Raw genomic sequence first — 23,760 nt, 5'->3', positions numbered from 1 at the left:
CACCTATTACTACACAGGCCCTGGGGGCACAGACAACACCTATTAATCAGAAAGATCTGGGTTTAAGACTACGTAGTAATTTTTCCCCTCCAAAAAATAATGCACCTGTAGAGACATTTAATACTCTAATTGATAGAGAGGTTTCGAATTTTTGTAAACAGATCATTAGAGGGGACTTCACTTTTAGATCAAACTTACAACAAACTGAACGTATAGCTCTTAGATCCCTTATGAGTGACAAAGACACAGTCATAAAGGCGGCAGATAAAGGGGGAGCGATAGTCATTATGGATTATTCCTTTTAATCGGTATGAAATCTTATCTCAATTGGGAAATAGAGAGGTGTATTTGCCGCTCACTAATAATCCGACAGCATCAATCAGGAATAAAATCGCTACAGTACTGGAGGAGGCTTTTTTAGCACAGATTATAGATAAAAAGACTAAAGAATTTTTGACAAATGAATATCCAATAATTCCTGTTTTTTATATATTGCCTAAAATTCATAAGAATTTAGAGAAACCTCCAGGTAGACCGATAGTAGCATCGACTGATTCTATTCTATCACCATTGTCAATTTTATTGGAGAAAGTGTTAACACCCCTTATTAAAAAAACACCTGCTTTTTTGTTGGATACGGGGGCCTTCTTAAAAATCATTCGTGAACTAGGTAAATTACCAGAAAACACACTTTTGGTAACGTTGGATGTAAATAATTTATATACCTCCATCCAACATGTAAGGGTATGAGAGCGACTGAACAACTTCTTATTAATTCTCAGATGGATCAGAGAGTGATTTCCTTTCTATTGGATTTACTAAAATTAGTCTTGACAGAAAATGTCTTCATCTTTGAGGACACATTTTATGTTCAAATACAGGGCTCGGCTATGGGGTCCAATGTGGCCCCACCTTATGCAAATTGCTTCATGTCTACTTTTGAGTCCGAATTTGTATACAATAATGAATTATATCAGTCCCATTGTATACTATGGCGTAGATACATTGACGACGTGTTCTGTCTGTGGAGGGGTACATGTGAGACTTTGTATAGGTTTCTTGACCAGATCAATTCAGTCTGGCCGGAATTATCTTTTACATTAAGTTATGACTGTACAGAGATTAATTTCTTGGACACTAAGGTTATTCAAAAGTCTGACAGAACACTAATGGTAGATCTTTACGTGAAGGATACGGATCGTAATAACCTTTTACTTTATCAGAGTTGTCATCCTAAAGCGGTCAAAAGGTCAATTCCCCGTTCCCAGTTCGAAAGGGTACGTAGAATTGTAAGTGATTCAACTTTATGTTCACAGCGCCTGGATGAGATGGAAAATAAATTCTTACAAAGGGGCTATCCACGTCGTGTTGCGCCAATGTCGCGTTAATGAAAATCGAGATAGGAGTTTAGGATCATCTGAGAGGATTCCCCTCGTTCATACATTTCATCCTTTTATGTATAAACTCCACAGCAAGATTCGTAAACATTGGCACATATTACAGGATAGCTTCCCAGGAATACCGGAATTTCAAGCTCCGTTTTTACCTTGTTTTAGACGGCCAAGTAATTTAAAGAATAAAATCATAAGGGCAGATATCGGTTCACCTTCTAGTGTTACACGACAGACATTTTTGCAAACACCACGGAAAGGGACCTTTCCGTGTTTACAGTGTGCCAATGTGTTAAAAGGTCCTAAAATCTCACATCCATTGACAGGAACCGACATCCCTATTCAAGGATTTTTTACTTGCGACTCTAAACAAGTGGTGTATGCAATAAAATGCCCTTGTGGCAAAATTTACGTGGGAGAAACGATGCAGGCGATCAAAGATCGCATTTCACACCACAAATCGGACATTCGCTGTGGGAAATATCACCTTCCGATTCCCTATCATTTTCATGAGGAAGGACATTCGATAGCACAATTACGATTCTTAGTTTTAGAACAGATCATTCTGAATCGAAGAGGGGGCAACCTAAATAAAAGATTATTACAAAGAGGCGTATTGGATCCACTTTTTACAAAGCCTTGAACCCAAGGGCTTGAATAGGGACTTTAATCTTACAGGTTTCTACTAAATTTGCTTCTAATTTGGATTTAAAACTACAGACACTAAATTCCTGACGCAGAGACTTACATCAAGTGTGGTTTTCTTTGCACTATTTTTTATTTATTATTTTAGACGTGTTCATATGTCATTTCAATCCCAGCTATTAGTGTGTTAATATGCAATATATTTAGATATAGTCCATTGATTGATATCACAAAAATGATGCGTGGTATGGTTCATACTGTAAATAACCCGCAGAGATTATGCACAAGGAGCTTGTTATAACATTTATTTTGGCTAATTATTCCTTTTTCTTCTTCTTTTTTAGGCGGTCAATTGATTCTTTATTTTTACACTATACTTACCTGATTCCCATGTTCCAGCGTTGAATACTTGATTTACTGTGGATTGGTATTTCCTGTCTTCACTGGGAGATTCACCGCGTACTTCTGCGTACCATTACAGCGTTTCATAGAGGAATCCCGATTCAGACACTGCGGTGACGTACTTCCGGTAGCGCTGAATTCTGTGTTGCGTTCCACTTAGCGTTCCAGTCGCGTATCCTGACGTCACTTCCGGGTTAAGGGCTATTTAACAGACGCTATGTCAGCATGGCACGCAGAGTTACTACACGCCGCTGTTTTGCGACTAGCAATACTCGGCCCACCTGACACATATGCGGTAAGCTCCCCCTGCTTATTAGCACCTTTGGACACGGACTGGAACATGCACTTTCTATTTCTTCTTCTTTTTTCCATTTTTCATGTTTCTTATTTACTTTGTTTTCCTCCTTTAGAACTCCGGTTGGAGTCACAAGCCCATTATAGGTCGGTCTTTTCTATCACTGCATCTAGCGGTAAGCGCCTTATTTTAGGATTTATTTTTTCAGAGGATATCACAGGACAGTATAGGGCTCTGTAAACTATGTTATGAGATTGTGTAACTTGTGCATTACCTCTCTCCTTGGACAGGAATTATTGTACTGGTAAATATGTCATTATATTTTGCTGGGATTGGTTGTTAGATTATTAGAATACTGTATTTTGCTGGACTTGAGATAAATATGATCATTATCCATAAAATCTTGATGAAATGATTCAGTTTAAACATTTATTGCAAAAGGAGGAAGACAATTTCAATATTGCTATATTATATGTGATTTATTATGATGAATGTAGTATAAACAATATGGATCGTTGATTTTTCATTTATTTTTATTTATTTAATTTTTTTTGTTATTTCCTTTCTGTATCATAGTCTGATGAAGGTCGGATAGACCGAAACGTTACACGATGGATTGATTTATTATGGGATCATTAAATAAGATTGCATGAACTTCTGAGTGCCAGATTTTTTTCTAAATATTGGATATAGGGGTTGGCATCCCTTCTCTGAGCAGCTGATCTATTAAGGAGTGACGTGTCAGCCTATTTACATACCTAATATGGTGCCCATACAAGCAGCGGTGTCTCTGACAGGAAGTGGGAGGTGCGCATGTCTCATCTTCTGACGGCTGGAGCGTCACATTCAGAGCCTGACAGTGACGTGTGCGGGTCAGTGACGTCATCTGGGATTTCCGCGTGACCCGCATCGCCATGAGCTGCTGAATGTGACGCATTCCCGGCGCGATTAATGAGACACATGCGCCGAAAACGCCCTTAACACTGGCACACAGGTGTAGAGCCCTATAAAAAGATCACTGGGGCATACTGCAGACATGGCCCCCCGAAGAAGCCATTGCGAAACGCGCGTTGGGGCTACAGCTGTGATGTCTTAGCGAGGGACTATGGGTAAGAGCATTCTGATACTTATGGGATAGGCTGTGGTGTTTACTTTATATTAGTACTAGATGGTGGCCTGATTCTAACGCATCGGGTATTCTAGAATATGTATGTAGTTTATTTATGACGTTTTCAGAATAATGCAATTTATACACAGGATTCGGCCGGCTGGGCGTGACCAATTAGCGAAGCGTGGTTCAAATTCCTGCCTGTCGCTGATTGTTCGCGGCCAGGCATGACCAATCAGTGAAGCCAGGGCCGGCTCCAGGTTTTTGAGGGCCCCGGGCGAAAGAGTCTCAGTGGGCCCCCCCTTTAACACATACCACGATTCATGGTGCACAGATACAGCAGAGAAATATAGCACAGCCAAGTAGAATACAGCCCACGTAGTATATAACTAACTAACCTCCCTAAATCTGGCATTTCCCTCTCCGTGGGTGGCACCATAATAACATCCCGGCAGCAGGCGCGCTGTCTGGGTGTTATGTTTGACTCCGATCTCTCCTTCACCTCCCACATACAATCTCTTGCCCGCTCGTGCCGCTTACACCTAAAGAACATCTCTAGAATCCGCCCTTTTCTCACCATGGAAACAACAAAAACTCTCACTGTCGCCCTGATCCTCTCCCGCCTAGTCTACTGTAACGCTCTATATAATCTTTATTTTATAATCTTTATTTTTTATATATCGCTAACATATTCCGCAGCACTTTACATGTTGCACACATTATCATCGCTGTCCCCGTTGGGGCTCACAATCTAAATTCCTTATCAGTATGTCTTTGCAATGTGGGAGGAAACAGGAGAACCCGGAGGAAACCCACGCAAAGACGGAGAGAACATACAAACTCTTTGCAGATGTTGTCCTTGGTGGGGTTTGAACCCAGGACTCCAGTGCTGCAAGGCTGCTGTGCTATCCACTGAGCCACCGTGCTGCCCTATTAATTGGCCTCCCCCTCACTCGACTTTCCCCTCTCCAGTCTATCCTTAATGCAGCAGCCAGGGTCGTCCATCTGGCTAATCGTTACTCGGATGTGTCTGCTCTTCGCCAGTCGTTACACTGGCTGCCCATTCATTACAGGATACAATTCAAACTACTTGTTCTCACCCACAAAGCTCTCCACAGTGCGGCACCCCCTTACATCTCCTCCCTCATTTCTGTCTATCGGCCTAACCGACCTCTGCGCTCTGCAAATGACTTTCGACTAACCTCTGCACTAATCCGTACCTCCCACTCCCGACTCCAAGACTTCTCCCGTGCTGCGCCAATCCTCTGGAATGTTCTACCCCAAGATATTAGGACCATCCACAATTTGCATAGTTTTAGGCGCTCGCTCAAAACACATTTGTTCAGAGCGGCCTATCACATTCCCTAATCAGTCATTTTATGTTTGTGTGTGTGTGTAGCCCATTCACTATCTCCATCTACCCCCCCACCCCCTGAAGATGGCTGGACCATCATTGTAAATACATCATTGTAAATACACACCTGTACTTCGTATCTCCCCACCTCATTGTAGATTGTCACAAGCAGGGGCGGCTTATTGTGCTTTATTATTGTATTGTTAACATTGTTACTTATGACTGTTGTGTTTGAAACTGTTAAACTGTAAAGCGCTGCGGAATATGTTGGCGCTATATAAATAAAGATTATTATTATATAACACAGCCCATGTAGTGTATAGCACAGCCCACGTAGTATATTGCCCAGCCACGTAGTATATAGCACAGACACGTAGTATATTGCCCAGCCACGTAATATATTGCACAGCCACGTAGTATATAACACAGCCCATGCAGTATATAACACAGGCCACGTAGTATAGAGCACAGCGATGTAGTATATTGCCCAGCCACATAATATATACCATAGCCACGTAGTATATAGCAGAGACGTAGTATATAACAGCCCACGCAGTATATAACACAGCCCACGCAGTATATTGCCCAGCCACGTAATATATTGCCCAGCCACGTAATATATTGCACAGCCACGTAGTATATAACACAGCCCACGTAGTATACAGGTCCTTCTCAAAAAATTAGCATATAGTGTTAAATTTCATTATTTACCATAATGTAATGATTACAATTAAACTTTCATATATTATAGATTCATTATCCACCAACTGAAATTTGTCAGGTCTTTTATTGTTTTAATACTGATGATTTTGGCATACAACTCCTGATAACCCAAAAAACCTGTCTCAATAAATTAGCATATCAAGAAAAGGTTCTCTAAATGACCTATTACCCTAATCTTCTGAATCAACTAATTAACTCTAAACACATGCAAAAGATACCTGAGGCTTTTAAAAACTCCCTGCCTGGTTCATTACTCAAAACCCCCATCATGGGTAAGACTAGCGACCTGACAGATGTCAAGAAGGCCATCATTGACACCCTCAAGCAAGAGGGTAAGACCCAGAAAGAAATTTCTCAACAAATAGGCTGTTCCCAGAGTGCTGTATCAAGGCACCTCAATGGTAAGTCTGTTGGAAGGAAACAATGTGGCAGAAAACGCTGTACAACGAGAAGAGGTGACCGGACCCTGAGGAAGATTGTGGAGAAGGACCGATTCCAGACCTTGGGGAACCTGAGGAAGCAGTGGACTGAGTCTGGTGTGGAAACATCCAGAGCCACCGTGCACAGGCGTGTGCAGGAAATGGGCTACAGGTGCCGCATTCCCCAGGTAAACAGCGGCAGAAGCGCCTGACCTGGGCTACAGAGAAGCAGCACTGGACTGTTGCTAAGTGGTCCCAAGTACTTTTTTCTGATGAAAGCAAATTTTGCATGTCATTCGGAAATCAAGGTGCCAGAGTCTGGAGGAAGACTGGGGAGAAGGAAATGCCAAAATGCCTGAAGTCCAGTGTCAAGTACCCAGTCAGTGATGGTGTGGGGTGCCATGTCAGCTGCTGGTGTTGGTCCACTGTGTTTCATCAAGGGCAGGGTCAATGCAGCTAGCTATCAGGAGATTTTGGAGCACTTCATGCTTCCATCGGCTGAAATGCTTTATGGAGATGAAGATTTCATTTTTCAGCACGACCTGGCACCTGCTCACAGTGCCAAAACCACTGGTAAATGGTTTACTGACCATGGTATTACTGTGCTCAATTGGCCTGCCAACTCTCCTGACCTGAACCCCATAGAGAATCTGTGGGATATTGTGAAGAGAAAGTTGAGAGACGCAAGACCCAACACTCTGGATGAGCTTAAGGCCGCTATTGAAGCATCCTGGGCCTCCATAACATCTCAGCAGTGTCACAGGCTGATTGCCTCCATGCCACGCCGCATTGAAGCAGTCATTTCTGCCAAAGGATTCCCGACCAAGTATTGAGTGCATAACTGAACATTATTATTTGATGGTTTTTTTGTTTGTTATTAAAAAACACTTTTATTTGATTGGATGGGTGAAATATGCTAATTTATTGAGACAGGTTTTTTGGGTTATCAGGAGTTGTAGGCCAAAATCATCAGTATTAAAACAATAAAAGACCTGACAAATTTCAGTTGGTGGATAATGAATCTATAATATATGAAAGTTTAATTGTAATCATTACATTATGGTAAATAATGAAATTTAACACTATATGCTAATTTTTTGAGAAGGACCTGTATAGCAATATGGGCACCATATCCCTATTAAAAAAGAAGAATTAAAATAAAAAATAGTTATATACTCACCTTCCGTCAGCCCCCGGATCCAGCCCAGGCCTTTACCGATGCTCCTCGTGACACTCCGGTCCCAAGAATGCATTGCGGTCTCGCGAGATGATGACGTAGCGGTCTCGCGAGACCGCTACGTCATCATCTCGCGAGACCGCAATGCATGGACCGGAGCATCGCGAGTAGCGGGAAAAGCGACGGAAGTTGAGAATATAAATGATTTTTTATTTTATTATTTTTAACATTAGATCTTTTTACTAGTAAAAAGTTGGTCACACAGGGTTAATAGCAGCGTTAACGGAGTGCGTTACACCGCGGCATAACGCGGTGTAACGCAGCCATTAACCCTGTGTGAGCGCTGACTGGAGGGGGCACTGACAGTAGGAAGGGGCGAATTTGCAGTCGGACTGTGCTCGTCGCTGATTGGTCGCGTCTGGCAGGCCGCGACCTATCAGCGACACGGGATTTCCGTGACAGACAGACAAACAGACGGAAGTGCCCCTTAGACGATTATATATATATATTAGATATGGCACCTTATGGATTCTGTTTGCCAGTGATTGTACACAGCATGGTACCATATAAACTTTCAATATGCACCTTTCCATCCTAGCACTTTATATACCTTGATGAATGTTCTACCCACCTCATGATAGAACTTTTGAGACCCATATCTTTTTGTTTTCCATTCCCTCTCTGCATTTAACTATTGTTGTTATAATATTTTTGTAAACCTATGTGCCTTTTTGTGATACAATAAAAATAAATGTTTTAGCACATTTTTTTCCTTTTGGACTAATTACTCCGGGTTTTCTGTTTTTTTTTTTTTTTTACATGAGTGTCCATGTGGGTACTACCTAGGTCCCAATTTTTCAGGCAAGGGACTATATTTAGGATGGTATGATTATGTATTCTGTTCTGATTCCCGTTTCCTAGTCAATCAGAGCAATCGTAATATTTCACCAATGAAAATTGGTGAAATATTATAATCCAGCCATGGCCGATGCTGCAATATCATTGGCCACGGCTGGAGACCCCAATCTGGCCCCGCCACCGACTGACGACGACGATCTGCCGCCGCCGTCAGTCTTTCCTCCCCTCCATCCTGTCCTCCCCTCTGCACTTCAATCTCACCTCCCCCCCGTACCTACAGAGTCCCGGTGTCCCTCCCGGTGTCCGTCCATCTTCCCCATGGGCGCCGCCATCTTCCAAAATGGCAGGCGCATGCGCAGGTAGGGTTGGAATTAGGCTATGTGCACACGGTGCGGATTTGGCTGCAGATTCGTAGCCGTTTCCCATCACGTTTACAGTACCATGTAAACCTATGGAAAACCAAATCTGCTGTGCCCATGGTGCGGAAAATAACGCGCGGAAACGCGTTGTATTTTCCGCAGCATGTCAATTCTTTGTGCGGATTCCGCAGCGTTTTACACCTGTTCCTCAATAGGAATCCACAGGTTAAATCCGCAGAAAAAACACTGGAAATCCGCGGTAAATCCAGATAAAATGCAGTGCATTTTACCTGTGGATTTTTCAAAAACTGTGCGGAAATATACGCACTGAATCCGTAACATGGGCATATAGCCTTAGGGTTAAGGTTGGAATTAGAGTTAGGGTTGGAATTAGGGTTAAGATTAGGGTTAGGGGTGTGATGGGGTTAGGGTTAAGCTTGCGGTTAGGGTTATGGTTACGGTTGAGATTAGGGTTAGGGGTGTGTTGGGGTTAGGGTTGGAGTTAGAATTGAGGGGTTTCCACTGTTTAGGCACATCAGGGGGTCTCCAAAACGCGACATGGCGCCACAATTGATTCCAGCCAATCTTGCGTTCAAAAAGTCAAATGGTGCTCCCTCCCTTCTGAGCCCCAACGTGCGCCCAAACAGTGGTATACCCAAACATATGGGGCATAAGCATACTCAGGACAAACTGGACAACTACGTTGGGGGTCTAATTTCTCCTGCTACCCTTGGGAAAATAAAAAAATGGGGGCTAAAAAATTATTTTTGTGGGGAAAAAATGATTTTTTTATTATCACGGCTCTGCGTTATAAAATTCTGTGAAGCACTTGGGGGTTCAAAGTGCTCACCACACATCTAGATAAGTTCCTTGGGGGGTCTAGTTTCCAAAATGGGGTCACATGTGGGGGGTTTCTACTGTTTAGGCACATCAAGGGCTCTGCAAACGCAACGTGACGCTCGCAGACCATTCCATCAAAGTCTGCATTTCAAAACGTCACTATTTCCATTCTGAGCTCTGCCATGCGCCCAAACAAACAGTGTTTTACCCACACATGTGGGGTATCATCGTACTCAGGACAAACTGGACAACAACTTTTGTGGTCCAATTTCTCCTGTTACCCTTGGGAAAATAAAAAAAATTGCGTGCTAAAATATTTTTGAGGAAAAAAAAATTATTTTTTATTTTCACGGCTCTGTGTTATAAACTTCTGTGTAGCACTTGGGGGTTCAAAGTGCTCACCGCACATCTAGATTATTTCCTTGGGAGGTCTAGTTTCCAAAATGGGGTCGCTTGTGGGGGAGCTCCAATGTTTAGTCACACAGGGGCTCTCCAAATGCCACATGGTGTCCGCTAAGGATTGGAGCAAATTTTTCATTCAAAAAGTCAAATGGCGCTCCTTCCCTTCCGAGCCTTGCCGTGTGCCAAAACAGAGGTTAACCCCCACATGTGAGGTATCGGTGTAGTCAGGAGAAATTGCCCAACACATTTTAGGATCCATTTTATCCTGTTGCCCATGTGAAAATGAAAAAATTGAGGCTAAAATAAATTTATTGTGAAAAAAAAAGTACTTTTTAATTTTTACGGATCAAGTTGAGAAGCACCTGGGGGTTCAAAGTGCTCACCATGCATCTAAATAAGTTCCTTGGGGGGTCCAGTTTCCAAAATGGGGTCACTTGTGGGGGAGCTCCAATGTTTAGGCACACAGGGGCTCTCCAAACGCGACATGGTGTCTGCTAAAGATTAGAGCCAATTTTTCATTCAAAAAGTCAAATGGTTCTCCTTCCCTTCCGAGCCCTGTCGTGCGCCCAAACAGTGGTTCCCCCCCACATATGGGGTATCTGCGTACTCAGGACAAATTGTACAATAACTTTCGGGGTCCAGTTTCTCCTTTTACCCTTGAGAAAATAAAATTGTTGCTAAAAGATCATTTTTGTGACTAAAAAGTTAAATGTTCATTTTTTCCTTCCATGTTGCTTCTGCTGCTGTGAAACACCTGAAGGGTTAATAAACTTCTTAAATGTGGTTTTGAGCACCTTGAGGGGTGCAGTTTTTAGAATGGTGTCACTTTGGGTATTTTTAGCCATACAGACCCCTTAAACTGACTTCAAATGTGAGGTGGTCCCTAAAAAAATGGTTTTGTAAATTTTGTTGTAAAAATGAGAAATCACTGGTCAAATTTTAACCCTTATAACTTCCTAGCAGAAAAAAATTGTTTCCAAAATTGTGCTGATGTAAAGTAGACATGTGGGAAATGTTATTTATTAACTATTTTGTGTCACATAACTCTCTGGTTTACCAGAATAAAAATTCTAAATTTAAAAATTATGAAATTTTCAAACATTTTCCCCTAATTTTTGTTGTTTTTTTTTTCACAAATAAACGCAAAAATTATCGACCTAAATTTACCACTAACATGAAGCCCAATATGTCACGAAAAAACAATCCCAGAATCGCTAAGATCTGTTGAAGCGTTCCCGAGTTATTACACTGGTCAGAATTGCAAAAAATGGCCAGGTCATTAAGGTCAAAATAGGCTGGGTCATGAAGGAGTTAAGCACGCCTCTCCCCCGGATATCCGTGTCAGCAGGTCCTGGCCCGGGTGCCATTTCCTCCCCCAGAACTGTCACGCCCCCGGCGGGATGCCTGATCCAGCGCCCCGCCCCTGCAGGCCACCGGTCGAGTCATCGGTCACCGCCCTGGACCCTGGGTACCCCAGACCCTGGCCGCAGCCTCACCACGGTCGCACGCGCGGCGGAGCTGTTGCCATTATCTGGCTGAACCGGCCGGCACCAGTCAGAAGGGATGCAAATCCGGGCCCCACCCTCCGACACATCGCCACGGCGACCCAGCGGCATCACCGAGATGCCAACCACGTCAGAGGGCTCACCCATGATGAGTCACCAGCCGATTCACCCGGCACACTTCCGGACGCCGCTGGCACCCGGAACACACATCAGTCCCGGCAGCACGCCAGGCAGCGCCACGCCGGGGACCGCCCAGATCTAAAGGACATACTTACCTTATTCCGGCGCTGGCCCTCCAGAATCGGTAATCCTCCGGACACCGCTCCACCAGCCTGCTCACTGCCATGCGGTCCACCCTGGACTCGCAGTGGCACTTCTAGGGACCCCCGCTACCTGAACCGACTGGCCGGGCCTGAGATCTGTCAAATCATCACAGGTATGCTGTAGGAAAGGGGTTCCCGTCAAGGACAGGAAACCAACTGATATGTGGGAGAGGTGGCTTTTCCTACAGACAAAAGGTTTCCTCCACTTCTGTGTCTATGTGTCAACACATGTCTCTATTGTTGTCTAAAGAGACTTTTTGTCCAATTACCTGTCCATTCTGAATCTCTCAGTCTTTCTTACAAAAGGCATCTTCTTATAGTTATCTGGGACTTCATGCATTTTACTAAGATAGCTCACATCTAAGAGACTTAAGCCTGTCAGCTATTGTGTGGTGCTGCACTCTGTGACTTGAAAAAGGAGGCAGGGTGGATGTTAGTGACTTCAGAGATTCTTAATATTTTCTGACACCTATTTTGTATAACATAAGTTCATATGAACATTTCCCTAATTAAGAACATGAAAAAGGCTTCTCCCCTAGGTGAATTCTTAGGTGTATAACAAGATTCCATTTCTGTTTAAAATATTTCCCACATTCTGAACAGGAAAAAGGCTTCTCCCCTGTATGGGTTCTCTTGTGCTTAACCATAGCTGATTTTTGGTTAAAACATTTACCACATTCTGAACAGGAAAAAGGCTTCTCCCCCGTGTGGATCCTTTGGTGGTTAACCAAAACTGATTTACGGTTAAAACATTTGCCACATTCTGAACATGAAAAAGGCTTCTCCCCTGTGTGGGTTCTCTGGTGCTTAATCAAATCTGATTTCTGGTTAAAACATTTCCAACATTCTGAACATGAAAAAGGCTTCTCCCCTGAGTGAGTTCTCTGGTGCATAACCAAGTCTGATTTCTGGTTAAAACATTTTCCACATTCTGAACATGAAAATGGCTTTTCCCCTGTGTGAGTTCTTTGGTGTACAAGAAGATTCCATTTCTGGTTAAAATATTTCCTACATTCTGTACAGGCAAAAGACTTCTCCCCTGTGTGGATTTTCTGGTGCTTAACCAAAATTGATTTCTTGTTAAAACATTTCCCACATTCTGAACATAAAAAAGGCTTCTCCCCTGTGTGAGTTCTGTGATGCCTAACCAAAGATGATTTCTGGTTAAAACGTTTCCCACATTCTGAACATGAAAATGGCTTCTCCCCTGCGTGAGTTCTTCGGTGTATAATAAGATTTTGTTTCTGTTTAAAACATTTCCCACACTTGGAACAAGAAAATCTATTTCCATATTCTGATAGTGAAAATGACTTCTTTGCTTTAGAAGCAGTTCGTTTTTTAATGCTTATTTTGTGACTTTGATTTTCCTCTCTTGTCGGTAATGAATCATGAGATAGAACCTGTTTTATAGGATGAGATGACAGATCTTTGCAGTGAAGGGATGATGGCATATTACGAATAATGGCATTCACTTCAGTCGTCTCTTCTGAGATATCAAGATCATCGGATTTAAAAATTGAAGATGTCAGCCGTCCCTCTGATCTCCTGGTACAGTCATCTGCCAAGAATAATACTGATCATTATTTTTGGATAAAAAAATCCCTGAATTTTATATTATTTAACATTTCTACTTAAACCGTTAGTAAAAATGGCAAGTTATGTAAAAATATTGAACCATTCACCAAGACAATTACAGTTCAGAGTCTAATAGGAAACCTCATAGGATGAGCCAGTGGAGCGTGGTGTTCAACTCCTTGTTCATTCTGCCCCCGAAAAATAGTATAAAAAGTCATCAAACAATGTTATGTAGGGGAATATAATGCCAATAAAAACTCTACTCATCCAACAAAAACAAGTCCCCACTCAGGTCCATCTTCTGTCAGTGGAAAAACAGAGGTTTTCACATTACAAGCGCCTCAAAAGCTCTTGAAAAGCAACATAGCTTCCATAAACGGATCCAATAAAATCTGCTCTACCAAAGTCAAACCTACCCTCACTTCTGAGCCTTGTAGTGTGCCCAAACCACATTGAGCATCCATGTATTAGGCATTACTATAGTGTGCAGCGTCGGACTGGAGTACCTTGGGCTCACCAGAGAAAAATCATTCTTGGGGCCCACCATGCAGTTAAGTAAAAATACCACACAGGATAGATCTTATATTCTACACCCCACATGAGCGCTCACAGATCCTCTATATATTACACTACACAGGACACATCCTCAATATAGTGCACCACACAGGACAGGGGACAAATCCTCTATATACTACACCACACAGGAGAGCTGACAGATCCTCTATATACTACACCACACAGGAGAGCTGACAGATCCTCTATATACTACACCACACAGGAGAGCTGACAGATCCCGTATATACTACACCACAGAGGAGAGCTGACAGATCCTCTATATACTACACCACAGAGGAGAGCTGACAGATCCTCTATATACTACACCACAGAGGAGAGCTGACAGATCCTCTATATACTACACCACAGAGGAGAGCTGACAGATCCTCTATATACTACACCACACAGGAGAGCTGACAGATCCTCTATATACTACACCACACAGGAAAGCTGACAGATCCTCTATATACTACACCACACAGGAGAGCTGACAGATCCTCTATATACTACACCACATAGGAGAGCTGACAGATCCCGTATATACTACACCACACAGGAGAGCTGACAGATCCTCTATATACTACACCATACAGGAGAGCTGACAGATCCTCTATATACTACACCATACAGGAGAGCTGACAGATCCTCTATATACTACACCACACAGGAGAGCTGACAGATCCTCTATATACTACACCACACAGAAGAGCTGACAGATCCTCTATATACTACACCATACAGGAGGGCTGATAGATCCTCTATATACTACACCACACAGGAGAGCTGACAGATCCCGTATATACTACACCACACAGGAGAGCTGACAGATCCCGTATATACTACACCACACAGGAGAGCTGACAGATCCCGTATATACTACACCACACAGGAGAGCTGACAGATCCTCTATATACTACACCACACAGGAGAGCCGACAGATCCTCTATATACTACACCACACAGGAGAGCTGACAGATCCTCTATATACTGCACCACAGGGGACAGATCCTCTATATACTACAGCACACAGGAGAGCTGACAGATCCTCTATATACTACACCACACAGGAGAGCTGACAGATCCTCTATATCCTACACCACATAGGACAGCTGACAGATCCTGTATATACTACACCATACAGGAGAGCTGACAGATCCTGTATATACTACACCATACAGGAGGGCTGACAGATCCTCTATATACTACACCACACAGGACAGTTGACAGATCCTCTATATACTAAGTCACGCATCACAGGGGGACAACTTTATCATCCCACCACGCTCACCCCAATATGTCATGAACCAGGGTTGTTTGGTTGCCCCATTTGTCTCTGAAGGGGATTTATCTATAGCCCACTTCCCAGTTCCGGTTTGGAACTTGCAGCTCTCTGGTGCCCCCTTACCCTCAGGTCAGACAGGGGACTGCACCTAGGATAATTAGTCACCAGAAAGGCTGCCTTTGTACTGGCTAAGGGGCACACTGCAGCAAGGGCGATATAACTACTCCCACTCAGGCGGGAACAATAATTATCACACCGTCCTTTGCTACCAGGTTTCCCAAAAGCACAGGACAAATCCGCTGTCACCAGCTCCGATTTCTTAATTAATAACGGGTCCGAGCCAACCCAAATAAGTAGCATAATTCATTTCAGAGGATGTGACAATACGTTATAGAGCAAGGAGAAACAAATCTAGTCATTTTATATCTCTTACTCCAAAAAAGTAGGCAGTGTTTACAAAAGTATAAAAAAGATATTATAAAAGTAGACAAGTATTGCATGTACAAACAATTACAAATAAAAAAGGGATTAACAGAAGAAAATCAAGTTACGGTTCTTTCATATCATTCAATGGTACACCGTGTGGTGGCTGGAGGCGGGGACCTTCTCCAGAAATCTTCAGGTCACATTGCACAGCCTGTCGTAGTTGAATCCCCTGGCAAAAGACACCCGCTTGTCATTTCCTCTGAGTTTTATCCCTTTGCCCAAAACTAAGGGTCTCCTCCCTAGGATGACCTCATTGGTTGGGCAGAGCTCTGGAAAGCACTCCTCTTTCTTGAGTATATGAAAAAAATCATCATCCCACATATATTGGTGTATGAACCTTGTAGAAAGACGACACAAGTGTCGTTATGCTCAGTGTGACACAGGGGTTCGTTTAAGTATAGACATGGGGTAGCGGGTGACCCAGTTACGTAGTAATCCGTTTTCAATTGTGTTGGTTCTGGAACCTAGAAAACTCACTGGCTGGTAGTTCTACCGAGGCACATGCCAAAAATGTATTTGTCCCACCTCTATCATTAATCGGTGCTATGATATTTACATTTGCAGGGACAAAGAAACCTGGGTTTTTTTCCCCATGTGCTTTGACTTGTACTTTCACTTTAAGGCCATAAAACTCCTCAGTGAGGGCTGCTGGCATGCTGGTCTCATATTACAGCTGTATAGCAGGGGGGAGGCAGGGGGAGTTTTCAGAGCGTGTCTAGAACCATAGCACCTTCTGAAAATAACTCAGACCATGGCATTTTTACATTATTGTGACATACTACACCACACAGATCAGCTCACAGATCCTCTATATACTACGCCACACAGGAGAGCTGACAGATCTTGTATATACAGTGCCTTGCGAAAGTATTCGGCTCCCTGGAACTTTTCAACCTTTTGCCACATATCATGCTTCAAACATAAAGATACCAAATGTAAATTTTAGGTGAAGAATCAACAAGTGGAACACAATTGTGAAGTTGAACAAAATTTATTGGTTATTTTAAATTTTTGTGGAAATTCAAAAACTGAAAAGTGGGGCGTGCAGTATTATTCGGCCCTTTTACTTTCAGTGCAGCAAACTCCCTCCAGAAGATCATTGTGGATCTCTGAATGATCCAAGGTTGTCCTAAATGCCTAATGATGATAAATATAATCCACCTGTGTGTGATCAAGTCTCCGTATAAATGCTCCTGCTCTGTGATAGTCTCAGGGTTCTGTGTGAAGCACAGAGAACATCATGAAGACCAAGGAACACAACAGGCAGGTCCGTGATACTGTTGTGGAGAAGTTTAAAGCCAGATTTGGATACAAAATTATTTCCAAAACTTTAAATATCCAAAGGAGCATTGTGCAAGCGATCATATTGAAATGGAAGGAGTATCATACCACTGCAAATCTACCAAGGCCCGGCCGTCCCTCTAAACTTTCATCTCAAACAAGGAGAAGACTGATCAGAGAAGCAGCCAAGAGGCCCATGATCACTGTGGATGAACTGCAGAGATCTACAGCTGAGGCAGGACAGTCTGTCCATAGGACAACAATCAGTCGTACACTGCACAAATCTGGCCTTTATGGAAGAGTGGCAAGAAGAAAGCCATTTCTCAAAGATATCCATAAAAAGTGTCATTTACAGTTTGCAACAAGCCACCTGGGAGACACCAAACATGTGGAAGAAGGTGCTCTGGTCAGATGAAAGCAAAATCAAACTTTTTGGCAACAATGCCAACGATATACAGTTAGGTCCATATATATTTGGACAGAGACAACATTTTTCTAATTTCGGTTATAGACATTACCACAATTAATTTTAAACAAAACAATTCAGATGCAGTTGAAGTTCAGACTTTCAGCTTTCATTTGAGGGTATCTACATTAAAATTGGATGAAGGGTTTAGGAGTTTCAGCTCCTTAACATGTGCCACCCTGTTTTTAAAGGGACCAAAAGTAATTGGACAATTGACTCCAAGGCTATTTCATGGACAGGTGTGGACAATCCCTTCGTTACGTCATTCTCAATTAAGCAGATAAAAGGCCTGGAGTTGATTTGAGGTGTGGTATTTGCATTTGGAAGGTTTCGCTGTGAAGTAAACATGCGGTAAAGGAGCTCTCCATGCAGGTGAAACAAGCCATCCTTAAGCTGCGAAAACAGAAAAAAAACCATCTGAAAAATTGCTACAATATTAGGAGTGGCAAAATCTACAGTTTGGTCCATCCTGAGAAAGAAAGAAAGCACTGGTGAACTCATCAATGCAAAAAGACCTGGGCGCCCACGGAAGACAGCAGTGGTGGATGATCGCAGAATAATCTCCATGGTGAAGAGAAACCTCTTCACAACAGCCAACCAAGTGACCAACACTCTCCAGGAGGTCGGCGTATCAATATCCAAATCTACCATAAAGAGAAGACTGCATGAAAGTAACTACAGAGGGTTCACTGCACGGTGCAGCCACTCATAAGCATCAAGAATAAAAAGGCTAAAAACATCTAAAAAAGCCGGCACAGTTCTGGAAGAACATTCTGTGGACAGATGAAACCAAGATCAACCTCTACCAGAATGATGGAAAGAGAAAAGTATGGCGAAGGCGTGGTACAGCTCATGATCCAAAGCATACCACATCATCTGTAAAACACGGCGGAGGCAGTGTGACGGCTGGGGCATGCATGGCTGCCAGTGGCACTGGGTCACTAGTGTTTATTGATGTGACACAGGAATGAATTCTGAGGTCTTCAGAGCCGCCATACTGTGTGCTCAGATCCAGCCAAATGCAGCAAAACTGATTGGTCGTCGTTTCACACTACAGATGGAAAATGACCCAAAACATAAAGCCAAAGCAACCCAGGAGTTTATTAAAGCAAAGAAGTGGAATATTCCTGAATGGCCAAGTCAGTCACCTGATCTCAACCCAACTGAGCAGCATTTCACTTGTTAAAGACTAAACTTCAGACAGAAAGGCCACAAACAAACAGCAACTGAAAACCACCGCAGTGAAGGCCTGGCAGAGCATCAAAAAGGAGGAAACACAGCGTCTGGTGATGTCCATGAGTTCAAGACTTCAGGCAGTCATTGCCAACAAAGGGTTTTCAACCAAGTACTAGAAATGAACATTTTATTTACAATTATTGAATCTGTCCAATTATTTTTGATCCCTTTAAATACAGGGTGGCACATGTTATCGAGCTGAAACTCCTAAACCCTTCATCCAATTGTAATGTGGATACCCTCAAATGAAAGCTGAAAGTCTGAACTTCAACTGCATCTGAATTGTTATGTTTAAAATTCATTGTGGTAATGTCTATAACCAAAATTAGAAAAATGTTGTCTCTGTCCAAATATATATGGACCTAACAGTATTTGGCGTAAATGCAACACAGCTCATCACCCTGAACAAACCATCCCCACTGTCAAGCATGGTGGTGGCAGCATCATGGTTTGGGCCTGCTTTTCTTCAGCAGGGACAGGGAAGCTGGTTAAAATTGATGGGAAGATGGATGGAGCCAAATACAGGACCATTCTTGAAGAAAACCTGTTGGAGTCTACAAAAGACCGGAGACTGGGACGGAGATTTGTCTTCCAACAAGACAATGATCCCAAACATAAAGCAAAATCTACAATGGAATGGTTCACAAGTAAACGTATCCAGGTGTTAGAATGGCCAAGTCAGAGTCCAGACCTCAATCCAATCGAGAATCTGTGGAAAGAGCTGAAAACTGCTGTTCACAAACGATCTCCATCCAACCTCACTGAGCTCGAGCTGTTTGGAACGAAGAACGGGCAAGAATTTCCGTCTCTCCATGTACAAAACTGATAGAGACAAACCCCAAGAGACTTGTAATCGCAGCAAAAGGTGGCGCAACAAAGTATTAAGTTACAGGGGCTGAATAATACTGCACGCCCCACTTTTCTGTTTTTGATTTTCCACAAAAATTTAAAATAACCAATAAATTTCGTTCAACTTCACAATTGTGTTCCACTTGTTGTTGATTCTTCACCAAAAATTTACATTTGGTATCTTTATGTTTGAAGCATGATATGTGGGAAAAGGTTGGAAAGTTCCAGGGAGCCGAATACTTTCGCAAGGCACTGTACTACACCACACAGGACAGATGACAAATCCTCTATCTACTCTGCTCTTCACCTCGCCAAACAGACTTACTACACCACCTTGATCTCCTCACTATCCAACAACTCCAAGAAACTTTTTGACACCTTTCACTCCCTCCTCAGGCCGAAAACACAAGCCTCTATGTCACAAATCACAGGGAGGATACCTTTATCATCCCACCTGCTCACACCATCATGTCATGAACCGGGGTTGTTTGGCTGCCCCATTTCTTTTCTGAAGGGGATTTATCTATATACCACTTCACAGTTCCGGCTTGGAAATTGCAGCTCTCTGGCGCCCCCTTACCCTCTGGTCAGACAGGGTACTGCACCTAGGATAATTAGTTACCAGGAAGGCTACCTATGTACTGGCTAATGGGCACACTGCAGTGAGGGTGATATACTCCCACTCAGGCGGGAAAAATCATTATCAACGCCGTCCGTCGCTGCCAGTCTCCCCAAAAGCGAAGGACAATTCCGCTGCCACCAGCTCCTATCTCTTAATTAATAATGGGTCAGGAGCCTACCCATTTAGTAGCATGATTGTACTTCAGAGAATGTGACAGTATGTTATAGAGCAAGGAGAAACGAAGCTAGTAATTTTATATATTTTACTCCAAAAGGTAGGCAGTGTTTTCAAAAGGCTAAAAAGATATTATAAAAGAAGACAAGTATCGTAAGTAGACAATTACAAATAAAAAGGGATTAACTGTGAAAATCAACTTACATGTCTTTCATGTCATTCCATGGTATGCCATGTGGTGGCTGGGGGGGAGGGGACCTTCCCCAAAATCTTCAGGTCAGATTGCACAGTCTATCGTAGCTGAATCCCCCGGCAAAAGCTTTCCCCCCCCCCCCTTGTCTGGGCCTGCGTTTTATACCTTTGCCCAAAACTAAGGATCTCCCCCCCCCCTGGGTGACCTCATGGGGTGGGCAGAGCTATAGAATGCACTCCTCTTTCTTGAGTATCTGAAAAAGCATCATCCCACATATCTCGGTGTATGAACCTCGTAGAAAGACGACACCTGTGTCGTTATGCTCAGCGTGACCTGGGGGTTCATTTAAGTATAGACATGGAGTAGCTGGGTGACCCAGTTACGTAGTAATCCGTTTCTCAATTTTGCTGGTTCTGGAACCTAGAAAACTAACTGGCTGACAGTTCTACTGAGGCACATGCCAAAAATGTATTTGTCCCATTTATATCATTACCACTGCTATGATGTTTACGTTTTCAAGGACAAAGAAACCTTGATTTTTCCACGTGCTTCTACTTGTGCTTTCAGTTTGAGGCCATAAAACTTCTCAGTGAGGGCTGCTGGCGCGCTGGTCTCACATTACAGCTGTATAGCAGGGGGAGGGAGGGGGAGTTAAAACGCAGCGTGTGTCTGGAACCATGGACCTTCTAGAAAATTACTCAGAACATGGCCTGTTTACATTATCGTAATAGTCCCTCTATGCACGCCAGCATATGTCCAGACCCATTTGAAGTTCGCCATCTGAATGATCCAGTGGAGGCATGGGAGAAGGTCATGTGGTCAGATGAGACCAAAATAGAACTTTTTGGTATCAACTCCACTCGCGATGTTTGGAGGAAGAAGGATAAGTACAACCCCAAGATCACTATCCTAACCGTGAAGCATGGTGGGGGAAACATCATACTTTGGAGGTGCTTTTATGTATAGGGGACAGAACGACTGCACCATATTGAAGGGAGGTTGGATGGGGTTGTGTATCATAAGATTTTGGCCAAAAACCTCCTTCCCTCAGTAAGAGCATTGAAGATGGGTTATGGCTAGGTCTTACAACATGACAATTTCAAAAAACTGACCGTCACATCCAAACATAGACTAAGTGTGAACAGGTGCTGAACCTAGAGTAACCAACTCATATACAGTAAAGCAAATAAGGCAGCACACTGCAGCGCTGAAACATGCAAACATGAAAACTGAACTGCATTACTGCACTAGAAATATGAAAAATGAGAGCGTTTAGCGCATAAAAATGGCCAATTTATGTGTACCTGGTAGCCACTTTACGGCATCTCTCGTATACCAGGTCCTACGCTTTCCTTTCCTCGGTGAGAATAAACGTCTCCATCTGAATGGGTACCTATGAAAACCTCTTCTTAGACTAACATTCTCTCTCTCTGTGGAGGGGTAATGGACCTGCTGTAATTAAAACACCTGTGGCTAGGAGGCGGAGTGCTCGGTCAGAAGGCTAAAGAATACATTTCAAAAAACTGACCGTCACATCCAAACATAGACTAAGTGTGAACAGCGAGGAAAGGAAAGCGTAGGACCTGGTATAAGAGAGATGCCCTAAAGTGGCTACCAGGTACACATAAAATTGGCCATTTTTATGCGCTAAACGCTCTCATTTTTCATATTTCTAGTGCAGTAATGCAGTTCAGTTTTCATGTTTCATGTTTGCATGTTTCAGCGCTGCAGTGTGCTGCCTTATTTGCTTTACTGTATATGAGTTGGTGACTCCAGGTTCAGCACCTGTTCACACTTAGTCTATGTTTGGATGTGACGGTCAGTTTTTTGAAATGTATTTTTTTTTTTTTTTTTGAGGGTAAAACTGAATTTATTTAATGCTATAAACACAATTGGACAGGAGGTGCCTGCATGTCAGATTTCTAATTCTTAAGATATCGATTCAGACAAGCCATTTAATCAAGTGCAACCATTCCATCGGGAGTATAAAAGAAAATAAAAAAAGTCATAAAAAAAATTCATCAAAACATAAACTAGTGTTGGATCCAGCCTCAAACACACGATACAATATGTATTCAAGTCCATTGTGTTTCTTTACTATGACGGGTCACTTAGAACGTGTTGCTGGCACAGCGGCGAGCAGAGAACCTGTCTGGTGAGGACCTGCCACACGGGGCGCTATTCACCCCAGAGTCTTCGCTCAGGACAGAAGGGGTCTCATTAATGTCGGCGGCCGCCCCTGTGCCAGCAATGCCATAATAAGCTTCAGTACATAATAAAAAGGTACAGTATAAGAACACCCAGAAGCGATTAAGTAGCTCGGTATATTAAAATCTCCATGTTTGACAAGCACAGACAGTAGTACATCGCACGGACGCGTTCACACTCATACACATCTGCAGCTGCTCGCAGTTTTACAATCAATGTATCAATTAAAACAAAACCGGTTTTTACGTACCGGTAATAGGATTTTACGGAGCCACGACAGCACCCCTACGAGAGAGGGGATCCGCTCACCATCTGGACAGGAACTTACAGGATTTAAAGGGGCGGTCCCCCTCACCACTCCAGTTTGTGTTTCAGAGTATAAGGGACACCGCCCATTGAGTTAGTACATAATCATATATACTTAAACATTACTAAATACCATCACCTCTAAAAGAGTGATAACTAATAGCACACCTTCCAATAGAGTGCAGGAAACCAGTGATTAACTATGGGGGGGAATGTGCGGGTGCTGTCGTGGCTCCGTAAAATCCTATTACCGGTACGTAAAAACCAGTTTTCCTATCGCCACGACAGCACCCCTACGAGAGATTTTCAAAGATCAATCACCTGGGAGGGACTACAGTACTAAGTACTGAACAGCCAAAGGTTAAATTGGCCTCTGACAAGTCAAGACGGTAATGATTATAAAAGGTGGAAGGAGATGACCACGTTGCCGCCTTACATATTACGTCTATGGAGACGTCCGCTCTTTCCGCCCAGGATGAGGCCATGCCTCGAGTAGAGTGGGCTCTGATGCCATCTGGTGGTGTCTGGCCTTAGGCAGTATAAGCAAGATATATGGCATCTCTTATCCATCTGGCGATAGACGCTTTCGTTACACTCGCCCTTTTTCTTGGATTCTGAAAGGAAACAAACAGAGCCCTACTCTGCCTCCCTGGCTCTGTTTTGTGGAGGTATTCTAACAGCGTTCTTCTAACGTCTAGCATATGACATTTCTGCTCTTCAGCTGAA

The 23,760-nt window shown here is 43.1% G+C and overlaps 2 protein-coding genes across 2 annotated transcripts in view; one reads left to right on the top strand and one right to left on the bottom strand.

The window, feature by feature from the left end:
* The window catches only part of LOC143814893 (uncharacterized), a 748,367-nt gene that overhangs the window by 175,587 nt on the left and 549,020 nt on the right, over positions 1-23,760 (top strand). The window lies entirely within an intron of this gene.
* Positions 7,424-23,760, bottom strand: part of LOC143816847 (uncharacterized) — a 46,812-nt gene continuing 30,475 nt past the window's right edge. The window contains exon 7 of the mRNA XM_077297745.1: positions 7,424-13,359. Coding sequence (XP_077153860.1) covers positions 12,311-13,359 — 1,049 coding nt within the window. The 3' untranslated portion in view covers positions 7,424-12,310. The remainder of the gene's footprint in view (positions 13,360-23,760) is intronic.

Source organism: Ranitomeya variabilis, chromosome 3 (assembly GCF_051348905.1).
Source record: "Ranitomeya variabilis isolate aRanVar5 chromosome 3, aRanVar5.hap1, whole genome shotgun sequence".
NCBI classification, from domain to species: Eukaryota; Metazoa; Chordata; class Amphibia; order Anura; family Dendrobatidae; genus Ranitomeya; species Ranitomeya variabilis.
The sequence above is the reverse complement of the archived record's forward strand: the minus strand, read 5'-3'. Positions and strand labels throughout refer to the sequence as shown.